Source organism: Pistacia vera, unplaced genomic scaffold, assembly GCF_008641045.1.
Source record: "Pistacia vera cultivar Batoury unplaced genomic scaffold, PisVer_v2 Contig160, whole genome shotgun sequence".
NCBI lineage: Eukaryota > Viridiplantae > Streptophyta > Magnoliopsida > Sapindales > Anacardiaceae > Pistacia > Pistacia vera.
Window position 1 is genome coordinate 1 of NW_022195685.1, and position 27,865 is coordinate 27,865.

The 27,865-nt window shown below is 35.8% G+C and overlaps 4 protein-coding genes across 4 annotated transcripts; 2 read left to right on the forward strand and 2 right to left on the reverse strand.

Annotated features, from left to right (window-relative positions):
* Positions 1-7,322: 7,322 nt before the first annotated feature.
* LOC116125160 (GDSL esterase/lipase 1-like) lies at positions 7,323-9,032 on the forward strand. The gene is made up of 5 exons (XM_031410885.1): positions 7,323-7,674; positions 7,766-7,887; positions 7,974-8,198; positions 8,297-8,552; positions 8,650-9,032. The coding sequence occupies exons 1-5, from the start codon at positions 7,407-7,409 to the stop codon at positions 8,883-8,885; spliced, it is 1,107 nt and encodes a 368-aa protein (XP_031266745.1). The 5' UTR covers positions 7,323-7,406; the 3' UTR covers positions 8,886-9,032.
* Positions 9,033-9,636: 604 nt separating this feature from the next.
* Positions 9,637-11,248, reverse strand: LOC116125159 (GDSL esterase/lipase 1-like). The gene is made up of 5 exons (XM_031410884.1): positions 10,933-11,248; positions 10,703-10,824; positions 10,386-10,610; positions 10,047-10,302; positions 9,637-9,957 (listed from the first exon to the last, which is right to left on the reverse strand). Exons 1-5 carry the CDS (start codon positions 11,231-11,233, stop codon positions 9,722-9,724), a joined length of 1,140 nt encoding a protein of 379 aa, XP_031266744.1. The 5' UTR covers positions 11,234-11,248; the 3' UTR covers positions 9,637-9,721.
* Positions 11,249-12,523: 1,275 nt separating this feature from the next.
* LOC116125157 (GDSL esterase/lipase 4-like) lies at positions 12,524-14,118 on the reverse strand. Its single transcript, XM_031410882.1, has 5 exons — positions 13,797-14,118; positions 13,526-13,665; positions 13,228-13,449; positions 12,868-13,123; positions 12,524-12,759 (listed from the first exon to the last, which is right to left on the reverse strand). Exons 1-5 carry the CDS (start codon positions 14,056-14,058, stop codon positions 12,524-12,526), a joined length of 1,116 nt encoding a protein of 371 aa, XP_031266742.1. The 5' UTR covers positions 14,059-14,118.
* Positions 14,119-20,930: 6,812 nt separating this feature from the next.
* Positions 20,931-22,767, forward strand: LOC116125076. The gene is made up of 3 exons (XM_031410807.1): positions 20,931-22,040; positions 22,211-22,689; positions 22,725-22,767. Exons 1-3 carry the CDS (start codon positions 20,931-20,933, stop codon positions 22,765-22,767), a joined length of 1,632 nt encoding a protein of 543 aa, XP_031266667.1.
* The last annotated feature ends 5,098 nt before the right edge of the window (positions 22,768-27,865 follow it).

Here is a 27,865-nt window from a genome sequence, read left to right on the forward strand (position 1 = left end):
TAGATTAATAAAGAGAAAAAAACAAAAGGCAATATTTGGTGGGTAGACTTTTGGACTTACAAGGTTTTAACTTACATGAAAATATAGCATGGAAAAATTGCATGTTTTTCATATGCTTTCCTGTTTGGTGAAAGGTTCATTACTAATGATTAATAGGTTTGACAGATCATATATTAAAGCTAATAACCAAATTATTTTGAGCTTCATTATGATTAGTGCTCTAACTTTTCTTTACTTGGGCCTTTAAATTTAGGCAGCCCAAAGTTTCAAGGGCTAGTTTCAGGTTGGTCCAACTGGGCCAGTTTTGGGTTAGCTCAAACACTTGTGCTATAGAGTATAGAAAGGAAAGAGAAAATCATGCATTATTATACTACATTTACACCGGGAAAAAAAAAAGGGTTATTGATTTTGAAGGCTGACCTAGTTATTGTTCTTAGATGCAAACATCAACACTTCCGACGAATGGGAATCGATACGTACGTTTTCTTTTTAGAAGGTTCACATTTTAGATTCGCATCTAAGAATTTGCATGGTTTGATTCTATAGTAAATGGGATATTCAATAAAGATACGACAATGTGACCATATATATTGCAATAGGATACACTAAACAGTTTATCTTGACTTGTGTTGATGTAACATACTGAAAAAGTTTATCCAACTTGCATTATGTTACCTATCATCTATATCAAGCATGGAAAGATTCAATTGATGCACAATGTTTCAATTTTTTTTTTTTTTTCATGAACAATTGGGGATAATGTGGATGAGTATGGTTTTAGGTTCGATTTCCTATCTGAGCATCTGTGATTTAAGTGGGGGATTGTTACGTTAGTCTCTTCTGAGGATTAGTTGAGATGTACGTAAGTTGACTTAAACATCTTGGTCACAATTTTTTTTTTTTTTTTAAATGCATATAATTAATATGTGTTATGTAATCATATTTATTATTCATTATCTAGATGAAGAAGGATCTAATAAGTGACTAGGAGTTGAGAATTGGCTGATTTTCATAGTAAAATTTGAAGTGTGGAAGCATCTGTTTGTTTTAAGTCATTGCAAGTTTTTTAATAAATTAATTTTTTAATATAAACATTTTTTCTCTTTGCTCCTTTCTCTGAAAGTGTGTGGGAAATGGTAACGATGATTGATGGAAAATAAATGGCTTTTAAAGAGAAAGAGCTAGGAGATGAGGGGTGAGGGAAAGAGAGAGAGGAGACAAGGGGCATACTTCGAGAAAGAGAGAGAGGGTTGCATTTGGCCAAACGATATTTATTTTGGAAAAAACTTATAAAGCTAAAACAACTTTTAAAGAGAAACGGTGGGAGTCATGTTTAAAGATGGAAAGTGGGAACACAATAACTCCAGTCCCCATCTCACACGTTTTGGACGAATCCATGGGGACATTTCAATACTATATCGGTGCATATCTAAATTTAATTCTTTTTTCTTTTTGTTGTTGGGTAAGTCTTAAACTTTACATTTCCATTGTATTTTAATTAATGGTATTAAATAGATAATTAATTATAAAATCACGAAAACGTTAAATAGAAACTTGGTTAATGATTATGTGAAGCTAATCACCATTAGATGATCGAACGGTCAACTAAAACTCTTGAGTATATTACTTAAGAGGTTTTGAGTTTGATATATCTTGGTTGCTTATAAGGGTGACCACTGGAGGTTTATTCGATCGTTAACTTCAAAGCTTCAGGGGATTAATTGCAATACGTGCAACTGGTTCGACGGTGACCAAAAATATATATAAAAAAAGATCATGTGAAGTTAGCTTTGATTGCATGTGAGTAAAGATGTAAACATGGCGGGTTGTACATATATTCACATGTTGTGCTTGGTCTAAACCAAATCATGTGGAGGTTCTAGGAGCTTTCTCTTTAGAGAAATAGACCCATCTATGTACAAGACGTAATATGTTTTATAAGACCATGAGAATTAATAGTAGACTACTTGAATGTTGACTAGTAGTTAAACGTTTGAAATCATTTCCATAGTTTTGAGATGTCTATGGTTGATATTATAATTGGAATCACAACAATTAGTTGACTCACTTCCAGGTGTATAGGATAAATCGTGGTTAGACATAACATTACTATAATTAATGTATAAGATTAGCTAAATGAGTTTGGGTTCAGTTTATAAAGTTTAGATTACCATAATTAAGTAAACACGTGTTTGGGTGAAAGATGCTTGTGTAAAGCCTTTATATATAATTTTTTCGTGGTTTTTAGGCAAATGGTATAAAGTGAATCCCAAGTTATTTTGCTATAGAAAGAGGTTCAAATCTTAGATAACCCTAAAGGGTTGGTCTATCAAAAATGTTTACTCATTTTATTAACTTTCTTAGTTTAAATCACTTTAGGATTACTTACCATGTTTGTGGTTTTCTTAAAATATTGAATTTGTAGAATGTTCAATGGGTTATAGGGATTAGTTGGTGAGATCTTCCCACCAACCTATCAAGTCGCGAACTCTCTTCAATACGAACGACTTAAGGAAGCTTCATGAGAAAAAATGTAAAAGCCGACCTAAAGAGAAGCGGTGAGAACAACTTAAATGAAGTCCTGAAAATAAGGGCAAGTCAAGGAGAGAAGAGAACGTGTAATAAGCTAACATGTACAGTAGAATCCAAAGTGTCAAATCAGCAATGACGTAGCTGATGAGGTAACATATGAGACAAATCAGCTGAATTCTATGCCAATTAACTCCTGATTTTTAGTGGGAAACGTGAACAAGTCAACCATTGCTTAATTGTTTCATGAACTGAACTCATGCATGATTTTCTGATTTAATTAAGGCTTCTGCATCAGGAAAATTACATGTGATAGTTGAAGAGCCTAATGAGTTTTAGCCCTTTAACACGCTGTGCAAATTATAATATGATACAGAAAGTACTGTAGAATAAAATATTTTGGCAAAGTAAAAGGAAGACTGGCTTTTAAGTATCATAAAGAAACATAGATGGAATCGTGGCGTGGGGACAGATCCTTCTTTAATTACTTCTACACCAAATTCAACACGCCGTGGCCCCAATCCCACAACCATCTGAAGGTCAAACTTTGCTTCTTACATTCACACTCTCTCCACTCACAATTTCAAAGCAACTGCCATGTGATCACTACCACCGAAATTAACCAATACTTCTTGAATTCTCCGTGGCCCATCTCAGAAACTCTATATATAAGTAACTCTATAGGAACCTATTCAGCATTACAATTTACAAACAGTACTATACACAAAGTTGAAGAGCTTCGTTTAGCTAGCCAGTTAAAACAGGAGATCCAATGGCCAGTCTGAGCTTTCTTTGTTGTGGGATACTCTTGTTTGCTAGTGTTTTTCTTAATCCAGTTGGCTGCCATGCTCAGTCCAAGCGTGGAGATGCAACACATAAGGCCTTGTTTGTGTTTGGGGACTCTTTGTTTGATCCTGGCAACAACCAGTATCTCAATGACACCACACAAGAGGTCGCAACTACATGGCCNTCTTCGATATTTCTTTATTAAATGGATATAAATCTTTTAATTGACATTGTACTATTTTTAACTCTTGGACCATATCTTTGAATGCAAATATTTCAATCAATTATATCAACTATGGTGTGTGAGAGGATAAGGTTACTCCTGATGGCAATATCTTGTCATATTCCCATGGTAAAATTTGGAACAAGTATATGTATATCTTATAATGAGACAAAGAGGGCACAGGACACGTGTCTTGTTGAGGCAGGCGAGTAGGTAGTGAGTGAGAGTATAACTTAGATGTCAAGGTTGTGTAAATCTAAAACAAATACCAATCAGGAGGGTTGTAGAGAAAGAGAGAGAAGAGATGCCAATAATTGAGGACATGGGATGACAAAATGAGTGGGGGAAATTGTCGAAGGATGTCTTTTTTTAATGATTCTAATTCTAAACTAATCATAATCACCTTCTGTAGTTCTGTTACATAAAATATATCACTTTGACCCCTTGATGTTTTATTGAATAATAAAATCTCCTTGAAGTTTCTAAAGTAATATTAACCCTCTTACCATTAAATTTTAAGTGTTAAACGAAAACAGTAGGAGGTCAGTTTGATAAATATTCATTGACTCATAGTAGTGTAAGTCTAACATCTCACTAATGATTCACTAACAACGACATGATTTTTGTAAGTTTAGAAACCTCAAGGGGATTTTAGGTGTGAAAAATCAATGAAAAAAGACAATTTAGTAAATACTCATTGAACTATAGAAATATAAATTCTATTGGCTCACTAATAATACAGATTTTCTTTAAAGTTTCTAAAGTAATAATAATCCTCCTACCATTAAGTTTTAAGTATTAAAAGAAACAGTAGGAGACAACTTACTAATGATTCACTAACAACAACATTTGATAAATACTCATTGAATGAAAGTATTATAAATTCTAACGGACGGGGATTTTTGTTATTTTAGAAGCCTTAACGGGTTTTTAGTAATGAATGAAAACTCAAGGAGCCAATATTTTTTTTTGCTCTTACACTGTAAAGTTTCTTGTTCTAGGATTCTCCACAACCCCACCTTCAATCCCTTCATAAAAACTTTATCTTGTAAGAGAATAAAATATATACAACTAGCTAGATATAGATGNGTTTGATGGTGGACATACTACAGAAAATACTAATACCCAGCTAGCTCAGCTGCTCTGGAATGGAGCTCCACCAGTCACAGGGCCTTACAATATGAAACAGCTATTCAGTCTTTGATCACCGTATTTTCTTATACATGTATTCAGATTAAAGCAGCTGCTTATTTTATTATTAGAGCACTGCAGCAGATTCCATTGATGTTATGTAGTATACCTTCTCATTTTTTTAATAATAATATTACATCTTATAGAGTTATATTGGAGTATTATTTTAGTTGATCTGGCAGTTTATTTGTCAACACCATATTGATTATAAATTTACTTAATCAATGTTAAAAATATGTATCCCATATAGCTTAAGATGAGGATTGATCAGTGTTAAGTTGGGAACAGAACAATTAATGGCTGCATCCCACTCGTAATGGAATTTGGAAGAACTAATCGTTCTTAAAGATGACAGTATGGGAATTCTGTAAAACTCAGGAGTAACATTACCAGGGCGTTCTGATTTATTGTGACGATGCAAAGATCGACTTAAAACTGGAGAAAATTAAACGACTTGGGTAAAGATCGGAAATGTTTGGCGTTGAAACAACATGCATGGGAGCTTAGAAGTTAGAAGACGAGTAATTGGGCAGCTAGGACTGTGGAATCCAGAGTGTTTAATGAGAAATGACGGAGGAAATGAGGTAATACAAAAGACAAATTGGACGAATTCAAGGGAAAGTTATGAAGATTTTTTTGGGAACATAAACAAGTCAACAAGTGCTTTTTAATCTGAATATTGTGGCATTGTGCTGATCCTGAGTCATGGTCAACATCATTGCATGTGACCTCATGGTATTAAGCACCAAGACAAAAGCCTTCCATGCATGAAAACCACGACTATAAAGAATAATATTACACCAATACCTCATTCGCATAAATTCGATGTAACAATTTATAATTGATTAATTCATAATTAATTAATGTAACTAATATGAGACCTATATAATAGAACCTATATAAGATCCATCATAAACTAATCAATTATAAGTTATCACATCAGGATCGTGAGAGAAAATTTATAAAAGTAATATTATTCATTATAAAAACTAAAAACTGAGGCTTTGTGTAGAACTCAAGCCATGGCAAGGGAGGAGGGACCCAACCAAGGGTTTGGGTAAAACTCACTCTAAAAAACTAATAGGAGAGTCAAACCACATGTATACATAGAGATGACAACGGGGCAAGGTGGGGTTAGGTTTCCCATTCTTCGTCCACATCCTCATCCCCATCCTCGCCCCCAAACCCATTCCCCATCCTCGTCCCTATCCCTGTCCTCACACTACGGGGAAAAGACTCATTCCCTACTTCCCTTAAAACCAGAAAAAATGCAATTAGGATGAGAAAAAAAAGTTTTTTCATTTCTAAAAACCACTTTTCAAACTTTAGGGAACAAAAGGAATACCTTAAAACTAGAATCAAGGAATGGGGAAGCTGAAGAGTGAATTGAATACAATTAGATGAAGGAGACGAATTTGAAAAGTCGAACAAACATGCAAAGATCTAGAGACGAAGGAAAATGTGAATTGGAAAGCCTAATCTAGAGAACTGGATGACAAATAAGCGACGTTACAATGATGTCGGTCGTCTGCAGTGGACGAGCGGCGGTGACTTGTGTGGAGGAGGTTTAGGGAAAAATTATGATAATGTGTAAGGGTGTTACTGTAAAATGTAAGCAGATCGAGTCAAGTAGGGGCGGTCGAGGGCCAGCTATCCCCATCCCCGGGGAGGGGGAATAAATTCCCGTCCCCATCCCCATCCTTGTTGATTGCAGAGAATCCCGGGGTGAGCTCTCGCAAAATCGGTTGCCATTGTAATCTTTATTTATACACCATACTAACCTACTAAATTAAGGATGTAATACAAATACAACTTTTAATATAGAACATACAATATTTTTATCATACAACGAGAATTGTACTTATTATTCAAATTTTTTTTTTTGATAAAAAAAAAGAAGCTGTAGAAAACTAATTGGACATGTAGTTAAACATGCATACATCATTTTTATGGTTTCAACATCTCCATCAATTGATATCATGAATGGAAACGCGACAATTTATGACCCCACCCCACACGTTTTGGAGAAATCATACTAAGAAATAACATTCTCTAATAAAAAGGTCAGATCTTAGAAAGATTTAATTAATAACTTTAATTGATGTTCTGATAGTAACAATTCATGAAGAGAATACAAAGTGTCAATACGGCAATGACGTAGTTAATGGGGTAATACATAAGACTAATTTGTTGAATTCCAGTGGTAACCTAAACAAGAGTCAACCATTTCTTAATTGTTTGATCTAAATTCTCAAACTCATGCGTATGATTTAGTTTGTCAAGACTTCCGCTTAAAGAAAATTGTGTCGATTCATACCATTGTATGCAAGAAACCTGTACATCTCTTTTAAGTACGTTAATATATCTCTCTTCAATTATGGATACAAAACTCCGACCCAAGTCAACACGCTATGGCCCCATGCCCACAATTCTCTGAAATTCAGACGTGTGCTTTTCATGTTCACACTCTCTCCACTCACAGTTTCAAGGCAACTGCCATGTGAACAGAACACCACCCCGGAATCAGCCAATACTTCTTGAATTCTTCGTGGCCCATCTCAGAAACTGTATATATAAGTGACTCTATAGGAACCTATTCAGCATTACAATTTACAAACAGTACTACACACAAAGTTGAAGAGCTTCGTTTAGCTAGCCAGTTAAAACAGGAGATCCAATGGTCAGTCTGAGCTTCCTTTGTTGTGGAATACTCTTATTTGCAGGTGTTTTTCTTAATCCAATTAGCTGCCATGCTCAGTCCGAGGATGGAGAAGTAGCACATAAGGCCTTGTTTGTGTTTGGGGACTCTTTGTTTGATCCTGGGAACAACCAGTATCTTAATGAAACCACACAAGAGGTTGCAACAACCTGGCCTTATGGAGAAACTTACTTCAAACGCCCCACTGGCAGACTTTCTGATGGCCGCACAGTGCCTGATTTGATTGGTATGACATTAATATTAGTCAGTAATTGCTACTTGTATCAATGCAACTGTGAGTAAATTTTGACAGTGTGTACATCATTAATATGTTGCAGCCCAGTTTGCCAATTTGCCTATACTCCCACCATACATGCAACCGGGGGCTCATCAATTCACTGATGGGACTAACTTTGCCTCTGCTGGAGCTGGTGTTCTCGAGGCAACTCATCCTGGAACGGTATACGCCTTTGTTTTTCTGTGGTGGAAAGTTTAGGCTTAATAGTGGGAATTAGTAGTTTGATTATTGTTCTTTTGTTTTTGCAGATACATCTGAAGTTGCAGCTTAGTTACTTTAAGGATGTGGAGAAGTCATTGAAACAGAAACTAGGTGATAAAGAGGCCAAGAAGGTGTTGAGGAATGCTGTTTATTTGTTTAGCATTGGAGGAAATGATTACTTCAGCTTTTCCTCTATGAACCGCAAAGCTTCTCAGTCCTCCAAAGGTCAATATGTTAAATCAGTTATTGGCAACTTAACATCTGTTCTCACAGTAAGTAACATTTGTCACAGTTTTAAACTTAAATTTTGTTCTAATCAGATGATAACCAAGAGTTCATGTTCAATTTTATTTTGTTAATTCAACTGCAGGAGATATATCATATGGGAGGAAGGAAAATTGCATTCCAAAATGCAGGGAAACTGGGTTGCCTACCAATGATGAAATCACTTGATCCAACACTTGGAAGTGCTTGTTCAGAAGTACCCTCATCACTTGCAAGACTACACAACAGATACCTGGCTGTTGTTCTTAAGAAGCTATCAACCCAGTTGCCAGGATTTAAATATTCCATCTTTGATTACTACAATGCAATTGGTGACAGAGTTGCTTACCCTTCAAAATATGGTAAGTTATTATGACCTCAACTTTCATCAACCATGTACACTTCATTTCTACTTCCTCTTACATTCCTTAATCATAATCTGTGTTGTAATTTGTGAAGGATTCAAAGAGGGGAAGGCTGCATGCTGTGGCAGTGGGACTTACAGAGGAATGAACTGTGGGAAAACAATAAATGGGACAAAATCTTTTGAGGTGTGCAGTGATCCTAAAGAATATGTGTGGTTTGATGGTGGACATACTACAGAAAATACTAATACCCAGCTAGCTCAGCTGCTCTGGAATGGAGCACCACCGGTCACAGGGCCTTACAATATGAAACAGTTATTCAGTCTTTGATCACTGTATTATCTTATACATGTATTCAGATTAGAGCAGCTGCTTATTTTATTCTTAGAGCACTGCAGCACATTCCATTGATGTTATGTAGTTATGTAGTATACATTCTCATTGTTTTAATAAAAATTATTAGATTTTATAGTTACATGTGGAGTTTTATTTAGTAGATTTGGCAGTTTATTTGGAAGAATTAATTGTTCTTGGGGACAACTTTATCAGAAATCTGTACTACTTAGATGCAAATTTTGAGTTAAAACTAGAGAAAACCACTTGTGTAAAGATGAAGTGTTTGGAGTTTAAAAAATGGAAGCTTAGAAGAAGAGTAATTGGGTAGCTAGCACTGTGGAATCCAGCCCGTTTATCGGGGAATGACGCAGGAAATGAAGTAATACAAGAGAAAAATAAGATTTATTCCAGGGAAAGCTACTGAAGATTATAGTGGGAAAATAAACATGTCAACAGGGGTTTGTTTAATCTGAGACTCAGACTTTTACATAATTTGTTGAATGAAGATTGTGCTGATTCATGTTACAACTTCAACAACAATTAGTAGCTCCACAGTCCACCCCACGCGTATTGATGAGATTGGAAGAAACGTTTCACAGCATTGTCAGGATGTTCACATTTATTCATGTGCCTTTGAAGTTTCATAGGTTGACTTCAGACTTGGTGAAAACGACTTGGTTAAAGATAAGTCATGTTGGTAATATGCTAGCATAATAGATGGCAAAGTTTTATCAAGGAAATTTGATTGATTCCAGAGCAAGTTACTGAAGAATTTTATTGAAACTAATCAGACTGCATAATCTGAATAAGCATACAAGATAGTCTAATAATCAAAGGTTAAAAAGTTGTTTCATATTGTGAGGCCCTGTGACTGGTGGTGCTCCATTCCAAAGCAGCTTAGCTAGTTGAGTGTTAGCTCTTTCTGTAGTATGTCCACCATCAAACCAAACATATTCTCCAGGATTACTGCATAACTCGAAGGATTGAGTTCCATTTATTGTGTTCCCACAATTCTTTCCTCTGTAAGGTCCACTGCCACAGCATGCAGCCTTCCCCTCTTTGAATCCTTCACAACATAAAACCCCGAAAACAAATTACAACACAGATAATGTAAAAATTAATAACATTTTAATGAAAGTTGAGGCCATAACTTACCATATTTTGAAGGGTTAGCAACTCTGTCACCAAGTGCACTGTAGTAATCAAATATTGCATATTTGAATCCTGGGAACTGGGTTGATAGCTTCTTAAGGACAACAGCTAGATATCTGTTGTGTAGTCTTGCTAGTGATGAGGGTTCCTCAGAGCAAGCACTTCCAAGCTTAGGATCAAAAGATTTCATTCCTGGTAGGCAACCCAATGGCCCTGCATTTTGAAATGCAATTTTCCTCCCTCCTATATTATATATCTCCTGCAGACAAATTTACAACATGAACTCTTAGTTATCATCTAAATATTGCAAAATTAAGTTTAAAACTCTGACAAATGACTTACTTTGAGCACAGATGTTAGGTTTCCAATGACTGTTTTAACATATTGACCCTTGGAGGACTGAGAAGCTCTGGGGTTTGTCTGAGAAAAGCTGAAGTAATCATTGCCTCCAATGCTAAACAAATAAACCGCATTCCTCAACACCCTATTGGCTTCTGCTTCACCTAGTTTCTGCTTCAGTGATTTCGTCACATCCTTAAAATAGCTTAGCTGCAACCTCAGACGTATCTGCAAAAAAGAGACACAAATAGGTTAAATTTCTGTTCAGATTATATATATTCCTTAATTTTATACAAAATACAGAAAACAAAGATGCATACCGTTCCAGGATGAGTTTCATCAAGAACTCCAGCTCCAGCAGAAGCAAAGTTTGCTCCATCAGTGAATTGATGAGCACCCGGTTGCAGGTATGGTGGAAGTATAGGCAAATTGGCAAACTGGGCTGCAACAAATTAATGAAGTATAAACCATCAAAATTCACTCAAAGTAATTCATTGATACATCAAGTAATTGAAGCAACTGACTAGCTAACATTATTAATGTGTTGTACCAATCAAATCAGGCACTGTGCGGCCATCAGAAAGTCTTCCAGTGGGGCGTTTGAAGTAGGTTTCTCCATAAGGAAAGGTTGTTGCAATTCCTTTTCTGCTGTCATTTAGATACTGGTTGTTGCCAGGATCAAACAAGGAGTCTCCAAACACAAACAAGGCTTTATGTGTTGCACCTCCAGGCTTTGACTGAGCGTGGCAACTAATTGGATTAACAGGAATACTTGCAAATAAGAGTATCCCACAACAAAGGAATCTCAGACTTGCCATTGAATCCTGTTGTAGTTTGCAAGTAAGTACCATTAATCAATATTTGGTGGTGGCGGGGCAGTTGCTTTTAAAATGGTGAGTGGAGAGTGTGAATATAAGAAGCAAAGTTTGACTTATGGATATTGAATGTGGGCTTGGGGGCCATGCCACTTTCACCAGTGGTCGGCACTGTTTGATGTGTTAGGTTTTTTGTTTCTTGCAAATAAGTAGACTTTGGGTTATTTTGTAAATTACTTGAAGAATCATCTTTACGTTATGGTTCAAAGGCCAAACTTTTAAAATACTGATTTCCCCTATATTTGTGTTTGGCAAATGAGAAATATATATATGTATCCTCATCTTCAATATTACAATGGGAATAGGTCCTCATTGTTGGAGTTGTCGACCATTTCAACAATAAGGGGCAGCAACCCCAGGCCTGTAAGTGGTTTTGGCTTAATTTTTTCATGAAGAGCCGCTGAACGATTTCTCTAAGTTATTATTTCATTATTTTGTTGGGGCTTAAGAATAAAAATCATCGTAATATTAGGTTTTAGTCTTTTAAACTTAATATATAAACATTATTTTCTCTTAGTACGAGTATGATAACAAATCATAGGGCAAATTACATTTATTGTAAATGAGAAAGGTGAGTCAGTATTATGTAGCCTATTAATTGGGTGAACCAGGATAAATCGTGCGTATTTCTTCTTTCTCTTTAGTATTTGTGGTTTGTATGTGTTTATTTTTTTTTTAGTTTCGTATTAATCTAGATTGTTTCATTCATGAGCCATTCAAGTAAATTATTTAAGAAAAATAATAATGTTTCATCGACACCACAAGTTTTTGATAAAATATTGTCTACTTTTGACACAAAATATTCTCATACTTCTATCTTTATATACTCATCCAAGACTTAATTTGTGTGAAGTTAAGTTAACCATGTGAGTATGTTGAACATTTTATGTGGTCTATGAGATACAAACATTAAACGTACCATTGTCTATCATCATCAATGTAATTGCTGACTTATCATATTGATTGTTAATAAATTACAATAATGTTAGATATACGAACAAATCTTACAAAGATTTGTATGCAAATTGACGTGACAGAAAATAAATGTAAATGAAAATTTGAAATGTTGCTTAGAGATTTTTTTGAAATTACTGAAATGAAAACTAGAAATTAACAACAATCTCAAGATCAGATATCCCAAGAGAACTTTTCTCACACGAGTCTTAGACCTATGGCTATGGACTAGAAATCCCAATCACCTTATTTTTCCGGGAACATGACATATTACATGCATGCATCTCTTTATTTAATTAGAGCTCTCCGAGCCTACATATATTTAGAGATTAAACAACATCTCGACATTGTAATAAGTCCTGTGACATGTTTTGGTCCTGTCCACATCAGCTGTGCTAGTTGAAAGTTGGCTCTATCAGTATGATGACCCCCATCAAAAAACACACACACATTCACATCTTCGCATAAATTGAAAGGTTCCTGAGTACTGCAATTTTCTCCATTCAGTACTCCACTGCCACGGCATCCAACATTTCCTACCTTGAACCCTGAAGGAAGATCAACAAAAAACCATAATCAATTTAATAATAATCTTGCCAATTAATTAAAGACGTACGTAATAAAAAACAATGATTGATTGATGCATTTATAATTACCATGTTCTGTGGGATGAAGAATTCTGTCACGAAGAGCATTGTAGTAATCAAATAATGCATATTTGAAACCAGGGTGTTTAAGCTCATATTGCTCCAGGACAGTAGCTAGGAAACTGTTGTACAATGTTGCCTGGCTCATGAATCTATCTACACAATCAACCTCTACATTATTGGTTTTTTGTCTGACATTTGGCATGCAACTCAACGGTCCAACATTCTGGAACCCAATTTTCTTTACTCCTAGAGCATAAAATTCCTACAAAAATCACAAAAATATATCTAATTATATGTACATTAAGTTACAGGTAATATATATATATATATATATATATATTATTGCAGGGTTAGGATATATCTTACTTCGAGTGCAGCTGTATAATTACCCATCACCTGCCCTACAAGTTCAACCTGCTCGGAAAGAGTAGGATCGCTGTTCATGTTAAACCTCATGTAGTCGTTGCCTCCTATGCTGAACAAGAACACCGATCTGTGCAAAAGACTCTGGGCTTCCTCGTGGCCTAATAACTGTTCCAATTGTTTTACTACGGTCTTGAAATATTGTAATTGTACTCCAAGGTTAATCTGAAACATGTACCAAAACACACACACACACACACACACACACACACATATATATATATGCTGACATGAAGCACACTGAGGAAGAAGAAGGACAGATTGCCGCCGTCTCACTCTCGCCAAGAACACCTGACCCGGCTGAAGCAAAGTTGATTCCATCAATAAATACACCTCTTTCCTCCAGGTATGGTACTGGTAGTCTCAATTTTGCATTAGTGGCTGCAGCCAGTAACCAAGTTCATATTTTAGAATATTATTATTACATTAATGTCTGCCCAAAGTAATTCTGAGAATAGTAATTATTTATTCTGCATCAATTTCTAACCAGCTAGCTAGCCTTATGTACATACCAATGAAGTCAGGGAGTAGACGGCCATCAGAGATTCTTCCAGTGGGCTTGTGAAAGAAGGTGATGCCGTAGGGCCAAAGAGTCCCCGTAGGAAACCTACCTTCATTTGCGGGAAGATGCGGATTGTTGCCGGTGTCAAAGAGTGAATCTCCAAAGACAAACAAGAGCTTATGAGTTTTAATATCATAACATTCCGTCACGCTAGAAAGGGTTACATAAAATGTAACAATTAAGTAGAGAACAAACTTGCTTCGACTTGCCATCACTCAATACACAACTCCACAATTACACACTTGTAGTTGTTTTCTTTGCTTTGAGCCTTCCCTCTTGCTCATATTTATAGTGTATTGCTGTTAGATCTTTTTTCTTTAAAGAGAAAAAAAAATCTCTGCACCATTATCACGTGGTTTAATTTCTACATTTGGTTGCTAGCTAGGGTTTTTGTTGGTTCTTGGAAGAGAAGTCCAAATGTAAAGGATGAATATTTGCAATGAAGGAGACGGCAAAAAGACACTTCTTAGTCTCTATATTTCATTCATAAAACAGAGTCATTTATACAGACTTTTTTAACACTGTATTACCTATTGCAATATAATAAACCTATTGCAAATCAACTTTAGTAGAAAACAAGCACCTAACCAAGTCTAAGTCTCAACTAAACAAGACACAAAATCTGCATTTAAATGGCTAAATATCTGCTCCACAACCACTGCAAACTTAACAAAATAAACATGAGCTGTAACTTTGGCTCCAAAACATATTTGAATATCCACCCGAAAGGTTGTCCCATTTCCAGCAGATTATCACCTACATCATCAGTTTTATGGTGCCAGAAAGGATTGCACATGTAAATAGTCAAGTAGGACACCATTTTTATTTTCTTAAGATGTCTCTATTTTATGAATTTGATTTATAAGTTTCATATAAATTGCAAAAAGATTTCCCATTTCCATGTGCTTTTCCGATTATATATACGTTTTCCTCTATATATACATACCATTGGTAGATGAACAACAAAATTAAATTCATTTAAATAAGTACAACCAAAACGAGATCACATGTATCTACTATGAATAATAAGATTTTTTTTTTCTCTGAATTGACATTTGCTTGATGGTGGACCACTGGTTCATCTTTAGCATAAACTTCCAAGAATTAGAGTTAATATTGTCTCTGGATTATATGTATTTGGATTGGTGGTCCTATATACATATACAAATTTATCAATTCAATTTGAATTTTTGTTATAACTTTTATTATTATTTTTTTTTATAACCGGGGTGTCCAAGTCAGCTTACGTGCACCTTAGCTAATCCCGAGGTTTCATTGAACACCCTATAAGTAAAATGGACTAGGTAAGTCACAAATGTAGTAGGTGACCACTGTGTATATATACCGTTGGTAGATGAATAACATGTTCGAATATTATGATTCGTTTTCCTATTTGTTTTAAAAATATTGTATGTCTTTAGGAAAATTATTTAATAAAGAATACGATTATAAATAGGAATGGAATTCTGAGTCATATTATAAATTGAAATATTAATCCTATCAGAAATAAAATGTCTCCTATACTACCAATAAATATAAGGATGAGAATCAATTCAAGGTTAGAGAACCAATTCAAGGTTATGAGCGAATATGAGAGTACAGATATTGGATGTAAGAGTTGTTAAACATGTAAAGTATCTTAGAAACTAGGATTGTAAGATTGTTTCCGCTCTAAGCATAGGGTTGAGCTCTATTAATTATGTATTGGCTATAGAGGATTTCTCTCATTCGTGGTTGTAGACGGGTTATACCAAACCACGTAAATATTGTGTCTTTTTGTACGATATGACTTTATTATTGTATTATTAATCTCGAATGTATATTTCCCATTGCACGATCTCGTAGCACAAAAAAATAAATTCATTTAAATAATTACTAAAACGAGATCATATGTATCTACTATATATGAATAATAAGAAAAAATCTTTGAATTCACATTTGCTTGATTGTGGACCACTGGTTCATCTTTTGCATAAACATCCAAGAATTTCCTTGCGGTGGTCCTATATATAAGAACGAATTTATCAGTTGAATATGAATTTTATGTTGTAACCTAGCTAACTTTCTTCCATTATCACCATTCTTCATAAATTATAATTAGAAAAATACACTTGTAGAGAATTTTGGCCTGTTTTTCATAAGATCATTGAATGAAGCAGTATAAGGTGATCTTAGACACGTATGGGTTTTAGAAACCAAACAAAAATATGCTTCACAAGGAAGAGATGAATCAAAATATTTAATATAGGACCACTGCTTCATTTTCACATATTCAGACAATTAATCACAATTAATGTTTTTGGACAATATAGGTATTATTATTCATTAATAACACTTATTTTCCATGTGGTGGTCCTATAACATGTTACAACCTAACTTTTTTTTTTTTTGGTAACCAGAATGTCTGGGCCAGTTTACGTGCACTTCAACTAATCCTTCGGATTCATTGAACACACTATAAGCCCAAAGGACCAAGTAAGCCACAATGTTATTGTGGTAGGTGACCCCAAATTTTGAACCCAAAAACTCAAAGAAGAGAGCAAACTTTGACTGTCAGGCCAGCCTCTTAGGGTTTTAATAACTTAACTTTCTTCACCACTATAGATTGAAATTTTTATATTAAAAGCAAAGAAATAATAATCATCAATATGTCTTCAGTGAATTTTAACTCGTTTTCTTGGTTAGTTTCCTTTTGAGTCGATATGCATCTTTTTGCAAAGAACAAATAAAATTGATTTTGCATTAGCTTACGTGAATGGAGAAGAAAGGTCCGACTTTCAAGTCAAAACAGCGGCAAAACAAAAGCTAGTTTATGGTAGGAGAGAGTCCAACTACACACACACACACACACACACACACACACACACACACACACACACTATAACAATCTACTAATTTGACGATGTGAGCCAAATTCAACTTCTAACACTTTGCAATATATTTATATTATTAAATCAAATTCACTTTGTGAATAGATATCTCATGTCTTACAATGAAAAAATATGAGAAAATTTGAAATGAGATAGAAAACGAACAGACTATAAATTTGAGTCGAGAATACAATTAGTACAAAGAATAATTAATCTATGGTACTGATTCATTGAATCAAGTTCTATAACAAGATGCATTTCATTTTTAATCCAAACAAAATATGCTTCAAGAGGGAGTGATAATTTTGAGATCTCTTTATTTTGATGTTGGAACTCTGTTTCCTTGTTTAAGAATTTCAAATTAAAAAGACTTGATTCATGCATTGAATGTCTTCACAAGGGTTGTACTACATATGTGTGCGAATTTATTGCTTGAATTCAAATGTTATCATAACCTAACTTTCTTTAACATTATCCTCTATCTTTGATAAATTAAAATAAAAATAGACTAATCATCAATCCATCCATTAACATCTGACTTTCACCACCCTTGGGTGACTGGGTGGGGCGATAGGGACTCTGCGGTGTATTACTCAAGAGGTATTGAGTTCGATTCCTCTCGGTAATAGGGGTGGTCACTGGAAGGTTTACCTAGTTGTTAACTTCTAGGCCTTGGGGGATTAGTCGAGGCCTCGGTCAACCAAAAAAAAAAAAAAAAAAAAACATCAACTTTCATGACAAAATATCATCAATCTTTAATATGGTCCGAAGTAGACAATATGTATATAATTACTATTTTTTATCCAATCATATCCAATATAATCTAGTTTAGTATCACTTTTTTTCCTGTTGAGGGTGACCTGATAAATTAAGATAATCGATTTGAGTATAATGTGTGGCATTTTGATAAACTGTTTAACCCAAGAGCTTGAACTATGAAATAAGGATCACACATTAATATGAAGTTTAACATATACAAACAGGAGATCCTCCAAAACCTCTCATCTAACTGTCCAAGTTTGAATACTTGATACTTTATTCCCCATATTGCACAAGGCTATCAATAGGCAAGACTCAACAACAATCTCTCATGTAGGGACGTAGCCAGGATTTTTAGTCAGTGGGGTCAAAATATTAACTATAAACCGAAGCCCCAAATCTTATAACTTAGACTTTTCAAACAATTTATGCTAACCTAATAACATTCAACTTATAAACCCATAAAAACTCATCAAATCCAACTCTAAGCATCAAGCAATTAACATATATATCAAAATTGAACCAAATCCACAAATCTCTGCAACTTAGGGTTTTATCAATTCTTTAAACCCATTCAAAATTGACTCAATAACTAACCAAAATTTGTCAAACCTAACTTAAAAAAACAACTAATTAACCCATACCTCACACATAAACAAGATTAAATCAAAACCCACATCAAAATCTAGGAGTTTAATCTTCCAATTTCAAACCCTATTGACATGTGATTGACTATACACGCCATATTTAGAAGATCTGGGATATTTGATATTGTCCAAGTGTGGTAGCCTAGCTAGAATTATATTGTTGCCTTGTATGTATTGATTTGCATTTATTCCTTTTATTTGCTTTCCTTACATGTTACATTTACAATTGTATTGTAACACTCTTTACATGAAATACAATATACACAAATTACTCAACTATCTTTTCTTGTTTGTATTCTCTCGGCATACTCAGCAACTAAGTTGCTTCTCTTGCCTCTGTTATTCTTCTTGAAACTCTTCGGCAACTCTGCTACCTCTTTGTGCCACTCTAATACCAGATTCTTACATGATATCAGAGCAGGTTTCCTAACCAACTCCTTTCCTTGTTGCATCTCTCTAATCCAACTCTTGTCCCTGCAAAACAAACTCTAGGATTAGTTCCCCGAAACCAAATGGATCCAAACTAGAAAACCATAACAAACCCAATTGGGCCTAACACACCAAATATGGGCTCAGATTCAGCAAATAGCCAAATTGATCCACACCAAACCAGCCAAAGCAGGCCAAACACTTAAACAAGCCCAAATATGCAACCCAACCAAGACAACCAAACTAGGCCCAACCCAACGATATTTCCTTTCGGGTTTTCGGGCCAAACCGGCCCAAACTTGTTTCCCTTCCAATTCCAGATTGTGCAACCCCAATCTCGCTGGTCGAAGCTTGGCGATCCTTTCTACTCTTCACCATCCAATGGACCAGAACTTGTTCTGGTTAAACAAGTCCTCATTGGTGCATAAAACTATGCGATGTGGGCTCGTGACTTCTGACGGGCACTCAGCACCAAAGACAAAGATGTTTTTATAGATGGCACCGTAACACTGCCAGTGGAGCCTCATCTCCACAAACATTGGATCATGCAACATGCTGGTCTGTTCATGGATTGACAACTCCCTAACCCAGGCGATTTATCAAGGAAATGCAATGTTTTAAAACCCAGCCCGGCTCGGCCCGGCCGGTTAAACTGGTTCAACCAGGACCTGGCCAGTCAGCCGGGCCTGGTGAGCCTTATAACCGACAGAATTACTCTGCCCAGCTTGACCCGCGGTTGGACTGGGGTGCTGTAGCACCCGTCGATCCAATCGATGACTTTAATGAAAACCAGGTCATGCACATTAATACAAAATTTAAAAAATAAAAATATTAAATTTAATAAATACTAAAATAATAAACACTTGACTTGAGTCTTCACTTAAACAGTATCAACATTTCCCCCCATTTTGACATTTTCACGCTACTTCTTCCCTCTCTTTTGTCTGAAAACTCTGAAAACCATTTTGCATTTTGCATTTTCATCATCCATGAGTCTCCCCTTCACCAGTTCACCTTCGAATCTCGTCGCATTAGCCTTCACCATCAACTGTATAGCTCATCGTCAGCTGGGCTACTGGGGTACCGCACGATCTGTTGTCAGTCCTCTCTTCACCGCCAATCTGCTCTATTCTTCTGTCACCGTCGATTAGGAAGCTACACCGTCATTGTCATCTTCTTTTTGCTCAGGAACTAACAAACGCAGTCGTGATCTCTTCTTCTCTTCTGCAATCTGCAGTTCTGCTTTGTTCAGTACTTCAGTGTTCAACTGTTCATCCGTCGTCATCAAGCTCCACCTCTCCAATGGTCAACGGCAACTCGTCTTCAGTCTTCACCAACACCAGGTATTGATTTGTATTTTCACTTTTAGTTTTTTACTACAATGTTTATAATTTAACTTTATAGTTTATAGTTTATAACTTTGCAGTTTATATTGCCGTTTGTAATCAGCAAGAGTCCCCATTGTCTCAGCATTGATTGACTTGTTATGTGATCTGTAATTTTCTTTTAGCTCTTTTAGAGGTAATTTGATGTAATCTGTTTATATTGTGATTGTAGCATTTAGTTTTAGGCCGTTGATTGACTTCATTTGTGATGCGGATGTAAAGTGAAGTTGAACACATGTTAATAATTTGAACCCCAAATCTTATACTTTAAATTTGTGTAGTCTCATTTTCTTATAGTATAGCATTAGAAACAGAAAGTTAAATTGCCAGCTCAAAAAGTTAGAATCACACATCAACAAACCATATATGGGAAATGGATGAGGCATTACGTGGTGCCTATTGGGATTGCATTATTCAAAAGCTGTCTCAGCTAATTACCATTTTTCTTATATATATATATCCTAAGAAGACCCACCAACTCCCTTGATTTTCTAAAGATTTCATCTCCGCAAAATAATAACAAAATTTTTATACACCGAACATGGTTTTATTCTTTAGTTTATAAGTAAATTGTCATGGAATTTATTAGCTGATGGACTATAATATTGGAAACTGTTTTTACCACCATCAAGTGATGGATTTATAACATTAACACTTAGATGCTACAAAATAACTTATAAATAAATAATAATTACACGTTTCAAGAGAATTTCTAATATCCCGACATTTCTATCGTAAAGTGATATGTCATTTTATATACTATTGATATGATAATGTAAAGTAAAATGATACATCACTTTGCAACATTAGTTTCTTCTATTGATATTCAGTTTCTTCTATTGATAGTATGAGTGATTGCAAAGTGTTTGTGGTGAAAAATGATTGATTAGTTGCTCTCTGAATTGTTGTAAGTTGTAAGTTTGTTTGTTTTAGTTCAGTCAGTTCACTACATTAGCCTACATATATATTTTGATGTTACAGCCTGTCGGTTGAGATGTCATCATCTGGGTCTTGTCAGCAATCTGCTTCCATGGATGTTTCACAAACTTTTCGAGGAAGAAATGATATAGCATGGGCAGATGTTAATGAGGGCGTGGATGAAAATGGGAAGAAGATATTAACTTGTCGTTACTGTGGCAAGATAATTAGAGGTGGAGGAATTTATCGAGTGAAATTACATCTAGCGGGTATAAAGGGAGAAGTTGGAAAGTGCCCTAAGGTTCCTTTCGATGTTAAATTCAAGATTGGAGAAGCACTAAATGAAATTGGGGCCAAGAATAAACAAAAAGTTGAACTTCGTAAGAATGTCAATCCTTATGGAGCTAGTGTACAACAAGAAGAGGGTGATATGTTAGATGAAGATCAAGAGTGTGAAGAGGTTTCTCCATGTCCAACTCCAACTCCAACTTCAATTTCAAGCTCTAAGAGAAAAAAATCTATTGGGATAGGTGACTATTTTGCTATGAGGACTAAGGCTAGGTCTCAGCCCTCAATTAGGAGTGTTTTAGCCAGAAAAGAAGCTAAGTGGAGAGCGGACATGGCTGTTGCAAGGTTATTTTATGATTCTTGCATTCCAACTAATGTTATTAATTCAATTTATTTTCAACCTATGGCGGATGCTATAGCTGCAATTGGTCCTGGGTATAAAATCCCAACTTATCATGATTTGCATGTAAATTTATTGAGAGATGCAAGGAAAGAAGTGCAATTACTTGTTGATAGTTACAAGAAAACTTGGGAGGATGTTGGATGTACTTTAATGGCTGATGGTTGGATAGATAATTCACATAGGTCGTTGATTAATTTCCTAGTATACTGTCCTAAAGGAGTGTGTTTTGTGAAATCAGTGAATGCTTCAGATGTTGTAAAGGATGCTATAACATTGTGTAGCTTGTTTGAGGAAATAGCTTTATGGGTTGGACCAAACAATATTGTCCATCTTGTCACTGACAATGGAGCAAATTATAAAGCGGCTGGAAAGTTGTTGACTGACAAATATAGCAGTATTACTTGGTCTCCTTGTGCAGCACATTGCATTAATTTGACGTTGAGAGACATAGCTGAGATGAGTCATATAGTCAACCTTTTGACACATGCATCTGAGGTTACAAAGTTTATGTATAATCATTCCTTTGTGCTAGCTTTGCTGAGGAAAAAACAAGTTATATACTTTTACTTCATATGTTTATAATTTACATTGTCAAGACATATTATATATGTACACTTTTTAATAATTTACTAAGTACTAACATCTATTGTCTATCACTTGAATAGGGTTGGACAGAAATTATACGCCCAGGTGCAACCCGTTTTGCCACTACTTTCATTGAATTAAGAAGACTACATCAGCACAAACATGACTTGCAATCTACAGTGACAGATAGAACTTTTGTGGAGTCTCGATATGCAAAAACTAATAAAGGCAAAGCCTTTATTTCCATAGTTCTAGATAACCGGTTCTGGGATGACATCGGTATAATTTCCAAAGTTGTGAGTCCATTGATGCATATGCTCCGGATTGTAGACTTAGATAAGAGGCCTTCAATAGGATATGTGTATGATGGCATGTACAGAACGAGGATGGGGATCAAGAAGTTGTTTAAGAACAAGAAAAATTTGTACAAGCCTTATACAACAATTATTAAGATGCGTTGGGATAGGATGTTGTGCCGTAATATTCATGCAGCAGCATATTATTTGAATCCTGCTTTCAAATATGACGAAGATACTTTTTCCAAAAAACCTGAGGTCATGTATGGTTTTCTTGACACTATTGACAATAAAGCAGGTGCATTCAAAATGAGCAAGACAAAGTTACTAGAGGAGAGTAGATTATATAGAGACCATCTAGAAAGATTTTCTCGTGAGCTTGCTCTTCAAACTTGCAAAACTACACGGCCGGGTATGTAATAGTTATTAACTTTTTAAGTTTAATTTTTAAGTTATGAAATTGTGTTTATTTCTTATGTAATTTATAATTTTATTCTCAATTAGATGAATGGTGGAGGACATTTGGCTTTAGTGCTCCAAATTTGCAAAAGTTTGCAATCAAAATTCTAAGTCAAACTTCGGCCTCTTCCGGATGTGAGCGAAATTGGAGTGTTTTTGAACGCATACATACTAAAAAGCGGAACAGATTGGAGCATCTATGGTTGAATGATTTGGTTTTCACTCATTATAACTTGCGTTTGCAAAATAGGTATAAAGCCTTCTTCATTTTTTTATTTTTATTGATGTCTTTCTTGGTCATGATTTGAATATTTAATTCTTCTATTTCAGGAGTTGTTACAAGAAAATTACATATGATCCTATTGATTATGAGAGTATTGATAAAACTGAATGGTGGATAGTTGATGAGGAAGAGGAGGTTGGTGAGCTTAATTATGAAGAATTGGAACAATCATTATATGGAGAAGGAGCTATTCCTATAGATGGTGGTGAATCTGGTGATCACCTTTCTTATTATGACTCAGCAGATGCTTCAGAAGGATATTTACAATTTTTTAAGCAATTTCAATTTGGTATTATCTAGTTTATATTCAATTAGTTTAAATGGGAAAATTTAACTTATGGTTTTCCTTTTTTGCTAGAGTTTTTTGTAGATTATATCGCCGATGTTAATAATGATGACGATCCTCTACCAGGTAGTGTGTGAATTATGAATTGTGAATTTTAATTGAGGATAGAATGATGGATTGAAGACCATTCGGTGAAGATCATTTTTGGTTAGAATGTTGAAGTGTTGATTTGGAAGTTGAAAACTTGAAAGTTGAAACAACTATTATGTGATTTTTGATTTTTCTTCATTTATTTTGTTATTTTGATTTGAAATTTGTTGTATTATTAATGTAATGATGTATGATAATGCTTTGTTAAGGAGTTTTTATACTAGAATTTATGATTTGGAGCAAAATCTGGGAAACACATATTCTGTGAACAGTGTTTTTGTGATGTCATCATGCTGATGTCACCGATTGAACCAACTGGTTCAACCAGTTAAACCGGTCGACTCGGGACCCAGCTATCTTGCGGAGTTTTGTCCCGGGTCGATTTTTAAAACATTGAGGAAATGTATGGCTAGTTAGATCTGGCCAAGATCTTCTCACTCCGGCAAAGAGCAAAATCAGACCATGCTGGTATACTACAACCGCCTCTCGGCTATATGGAATGGACTTGATTTAGTCATCGATCCTCTTCATGGACCACCGTAAACCTTGTAGTAGTTCTAACAGATCAAGGAACAAGATTGGTTGATCCAGTTTCTCCTTGGATTGAACAACTTTCTGGCTTTTTGCATGCAAATGCTAGCCACCACCTTGCCACTGTCACTCTGCCGTGTGTATCAGCTGGCTGTCTAGGACGAGATTCAATGCTGGCCTCCATGGAATCACCACGATTAATTAGTGAGTCCGTGGCCTTTGTCGCTGATAGAGAAACCAAAGGGGAGGGGCTGCGCCTAGGGTTTTCAAATGAAAAAGAAAAAGAAAATGTTTTATATAAAGGAATGAATGGCCAGGATCATTCCAAATCATCCAACGGCTAGCAAGCAGTCAACCAAGTCAATAGTTAATCTGGTCAACTTTTTGGGAACTCATCTAATGACCCATACCTTGGCAACTTTCAGAATGGATCCAATGGCTCAGGATCGTCCCAATTAGGTAAAAAAATGTACCGTGACTATTGTAAAAGGAGGAATCACAATTGGGACAGATGTTGGAAATTACATGGTTACCCTAAGGATAATAGTGGCAATCCTACCACGAATAGTATGAGTGCCACAACCATATTGGGATTAGAAGACCAACCACCCTTAATCAAGCCTAAACAAATCACTCAACTCATCCAGATGTTGAATCAACTCCCAACAAACAACGCTCCTACTAGTTATGCAGGTACATCTTTCTGTTTCAATAATTCAATATCCCGTGATTTATGGATTATTGACTTAGGGGCTAGTGACCACATAATTTGCGACCTTAAATATTTCCAATCACACATAAACAACATCCCACAATTATCTATTAGGACACCAAATGGTAATATTGCTCCAGCAACTCATACAAGGGTAGTCAAACTCACTGAAAGCATAGTTCTTAGAAATGTCCTTTTTGTCCCTACTTTCAATTTTAATCTTATATTTGTATCCAAATTTTGCAATGATAATATTTGCACATTACAATTTCTTCCTAATATCTATACCATTCAGTTTCCTTTGACTGGTAAACAGATGGGCTTGGGTAAGGTCCACCATGGTCTCTGCTATTGGGAGCCTTTTTCTTTTTCTTTTTTTCCTAGAAATAAAGACTATTATTGTAATGCCAATATTAATAATAATTCTCTGTTTTGTATCAGGTCACAGTGCATCTATACCTCACTCAAATTGTCCAATTTGTCCCATTGCCAAACAACAAAGAACAAGTTTTCCCATTAGCACATCCTCCACTAAAAAACCTTTTGCCCTAATCCATCTTGATATCTGGGGCCTATGCTCTATTCCCAATCATGATGGATCCAAGTTTTTCCTAACAGTAGTTGATGATTTTTCATAAGGAACTTGGATATTCCTAATGTAATCCAAAGACCAAACCTTCTCTCACATCCTCAACTTTCTCTTTATGGTCCAAACACAATTCAACACACGGGTTCAAAGGGTTAGGACTAACAATGCTTTAGAATTTTTCAACCAGTAGTGTTCTTCCTTGTTCCTTTCCTATGAAATTCTCCATGAGAATTCTTGTACTTATACTCCTCAACAAAATGGGATTGTTGAACGAAAACACCGTCACCTTTTAGAAGTAGCCCGAGCCCTCAAACACTAAGCCCATATTCCTGCCACCTTTTGGGGCAAATGTGTGATTACTGCCACTTATCTTATTAATCGCATGCTTACACAAGTTATTAGTAAAACTCCTTTTGAATTACTATTTGGAAAGATACCAGATAACACTCACTTACGAGTTTTTGGTTGTTTTTTGTTACTCCACAATAGTGGGCTCCCATGACAAATTTGCTCCTTGTGCCAGGTAATGTATTTTCATGAGGTAGCCTATGCTCTAGAAAGCATATCGTCTTTATGATCCCCAACTTAACAAGTTCTTTGTTAGTAGTGTTGTTTTCCATGAGGGAATTTTTCCCTTCTCAAATAGTACTACTTCGTCCCCTCCATCGGCGCATGCAACATTGGATCACCAGCCAAACACTCCCATCACCGTGGTTCCCATTTCGATTGCTCAGCCAAAGTCTGTTCATGCTCTCACTCCTGATTCGCATCAAGACTACAATTTCTGATTCACCTCTGGAATCTCCCCATGCCACGAATCTGTCCACCACGGGTCTCGCTCAAGATATTTCTCCACCTCTAGATTTGGGCCCTCACACTCCTTCACCAGACACTATTTCTCTATGATGGTCCTCTAGAGTTACTTGACCACCTGTATGGATGGCTGATTACATTTGTTCCACCATTGAAGGTATTACTTATCCCATATCTAATTATGTCAGTTTTGACAGATTATCCTCTAGCCACAGATCCTACATGAGCAATATTTCCATTGGTCGGGAAGCAGTCACCTTTTCTGTTGTCCTTCAACATGATTGTTGGCATCAAGCCATGGAGGTAGAATTAAATGCTTTGGTCAACAATCACACGTAGGACCTCATTTCACAACCCTCACACTGTAATCCTATTGATTGTAAGTGGGTCTACAAAATCAAATGTCGTGTTGATGGTTCTATCGAAAGGTACAAAGCTCACCTTGTTGCAAAAGGCTACACTCAATGAGAAGAGTTTGACTATCAGGAAACCTTCTCACCTATAGCCAAACATGTCACTGTTTGTCCATTTCTTTCCGTTACTCCTCCCCATGATGGGTCACTCCACCTGATGGACGTTCATAAAACCTTTCTCCATGGGGATCTTGATGAAGAAATTTATATGGATATTCCTCCGGGTCTTCTCAATCAGAGGGAGAATCTTGTATGTAGGTTGCAAGAATTTGTATATGAGTTGAAGCAAGCATCACAGCAGTGGAATGCAAAGTTTACAGAAGCTCTCACAGCCATTGGATTCACTCAATCCAAGCATGATTATGCCTTATTCTTCAGACAAAAGGCCGAGTCTTTCCTCAGTAGTCTATGTTGATGACATTGTCAATATAGGAAATGATGAGAAAGCAATCACAAAATTAAAAGAGTATCTTCACAGTACATTCCACATTAAAGATCTAGGGGCACCAAAGTTTTTCCTAGGTATCGAGATTGCTCATTCCTCGGAAGGAATATCCATCAGCCAATGGAAGTATATGCTTGAACTCATTGCAGATTCAAGGCTAGCTGCATGCAAGCCAAACGTCATTCTTGTAGAACAAAATGTTAAGCTCTCACACTAGAATATGATGAGAAAAGCTAAAATCCTGAGATTGATCCATTATTAGAAAATAGTTCCAGCTATTAACGACTTGTTGGAAGGCTCATATACCTTACCATGACTTGACCAGAAATTAGCTATGTAGTTCAAATCCTTAGCTAGTTCATGCATGCCCTAAAGCAATCCTACATCAATGCAGTAGTGAAGGTACTTAAATATTTGAAGGGTTGTCTAAGGCTGGGATTCTTCTTAGCAAGGAAAGGAGATCTCAACATCATTGCGTACTACAACTCAGATTGGAGTTTATGTCCAATGACAAGAAGATCCCTCACTGGTTTCTATATTAAACTTGGAGAGTCTCATATCTCATGGAAAACAAAGAAGCAAACTACCATATCACTCTCATCAACAGAAGCAAAATACATAGCCATGGTCAAAACCACATGTGAGGTCACGTGGATCCTAAGATTGTTAAAGGATTTGAACCCACAAGTGGAAACACCAATTAAACTGTACTATGACAAAAAGGCAGCTAACGACATCACAGCCAATCCAGTCTTCCA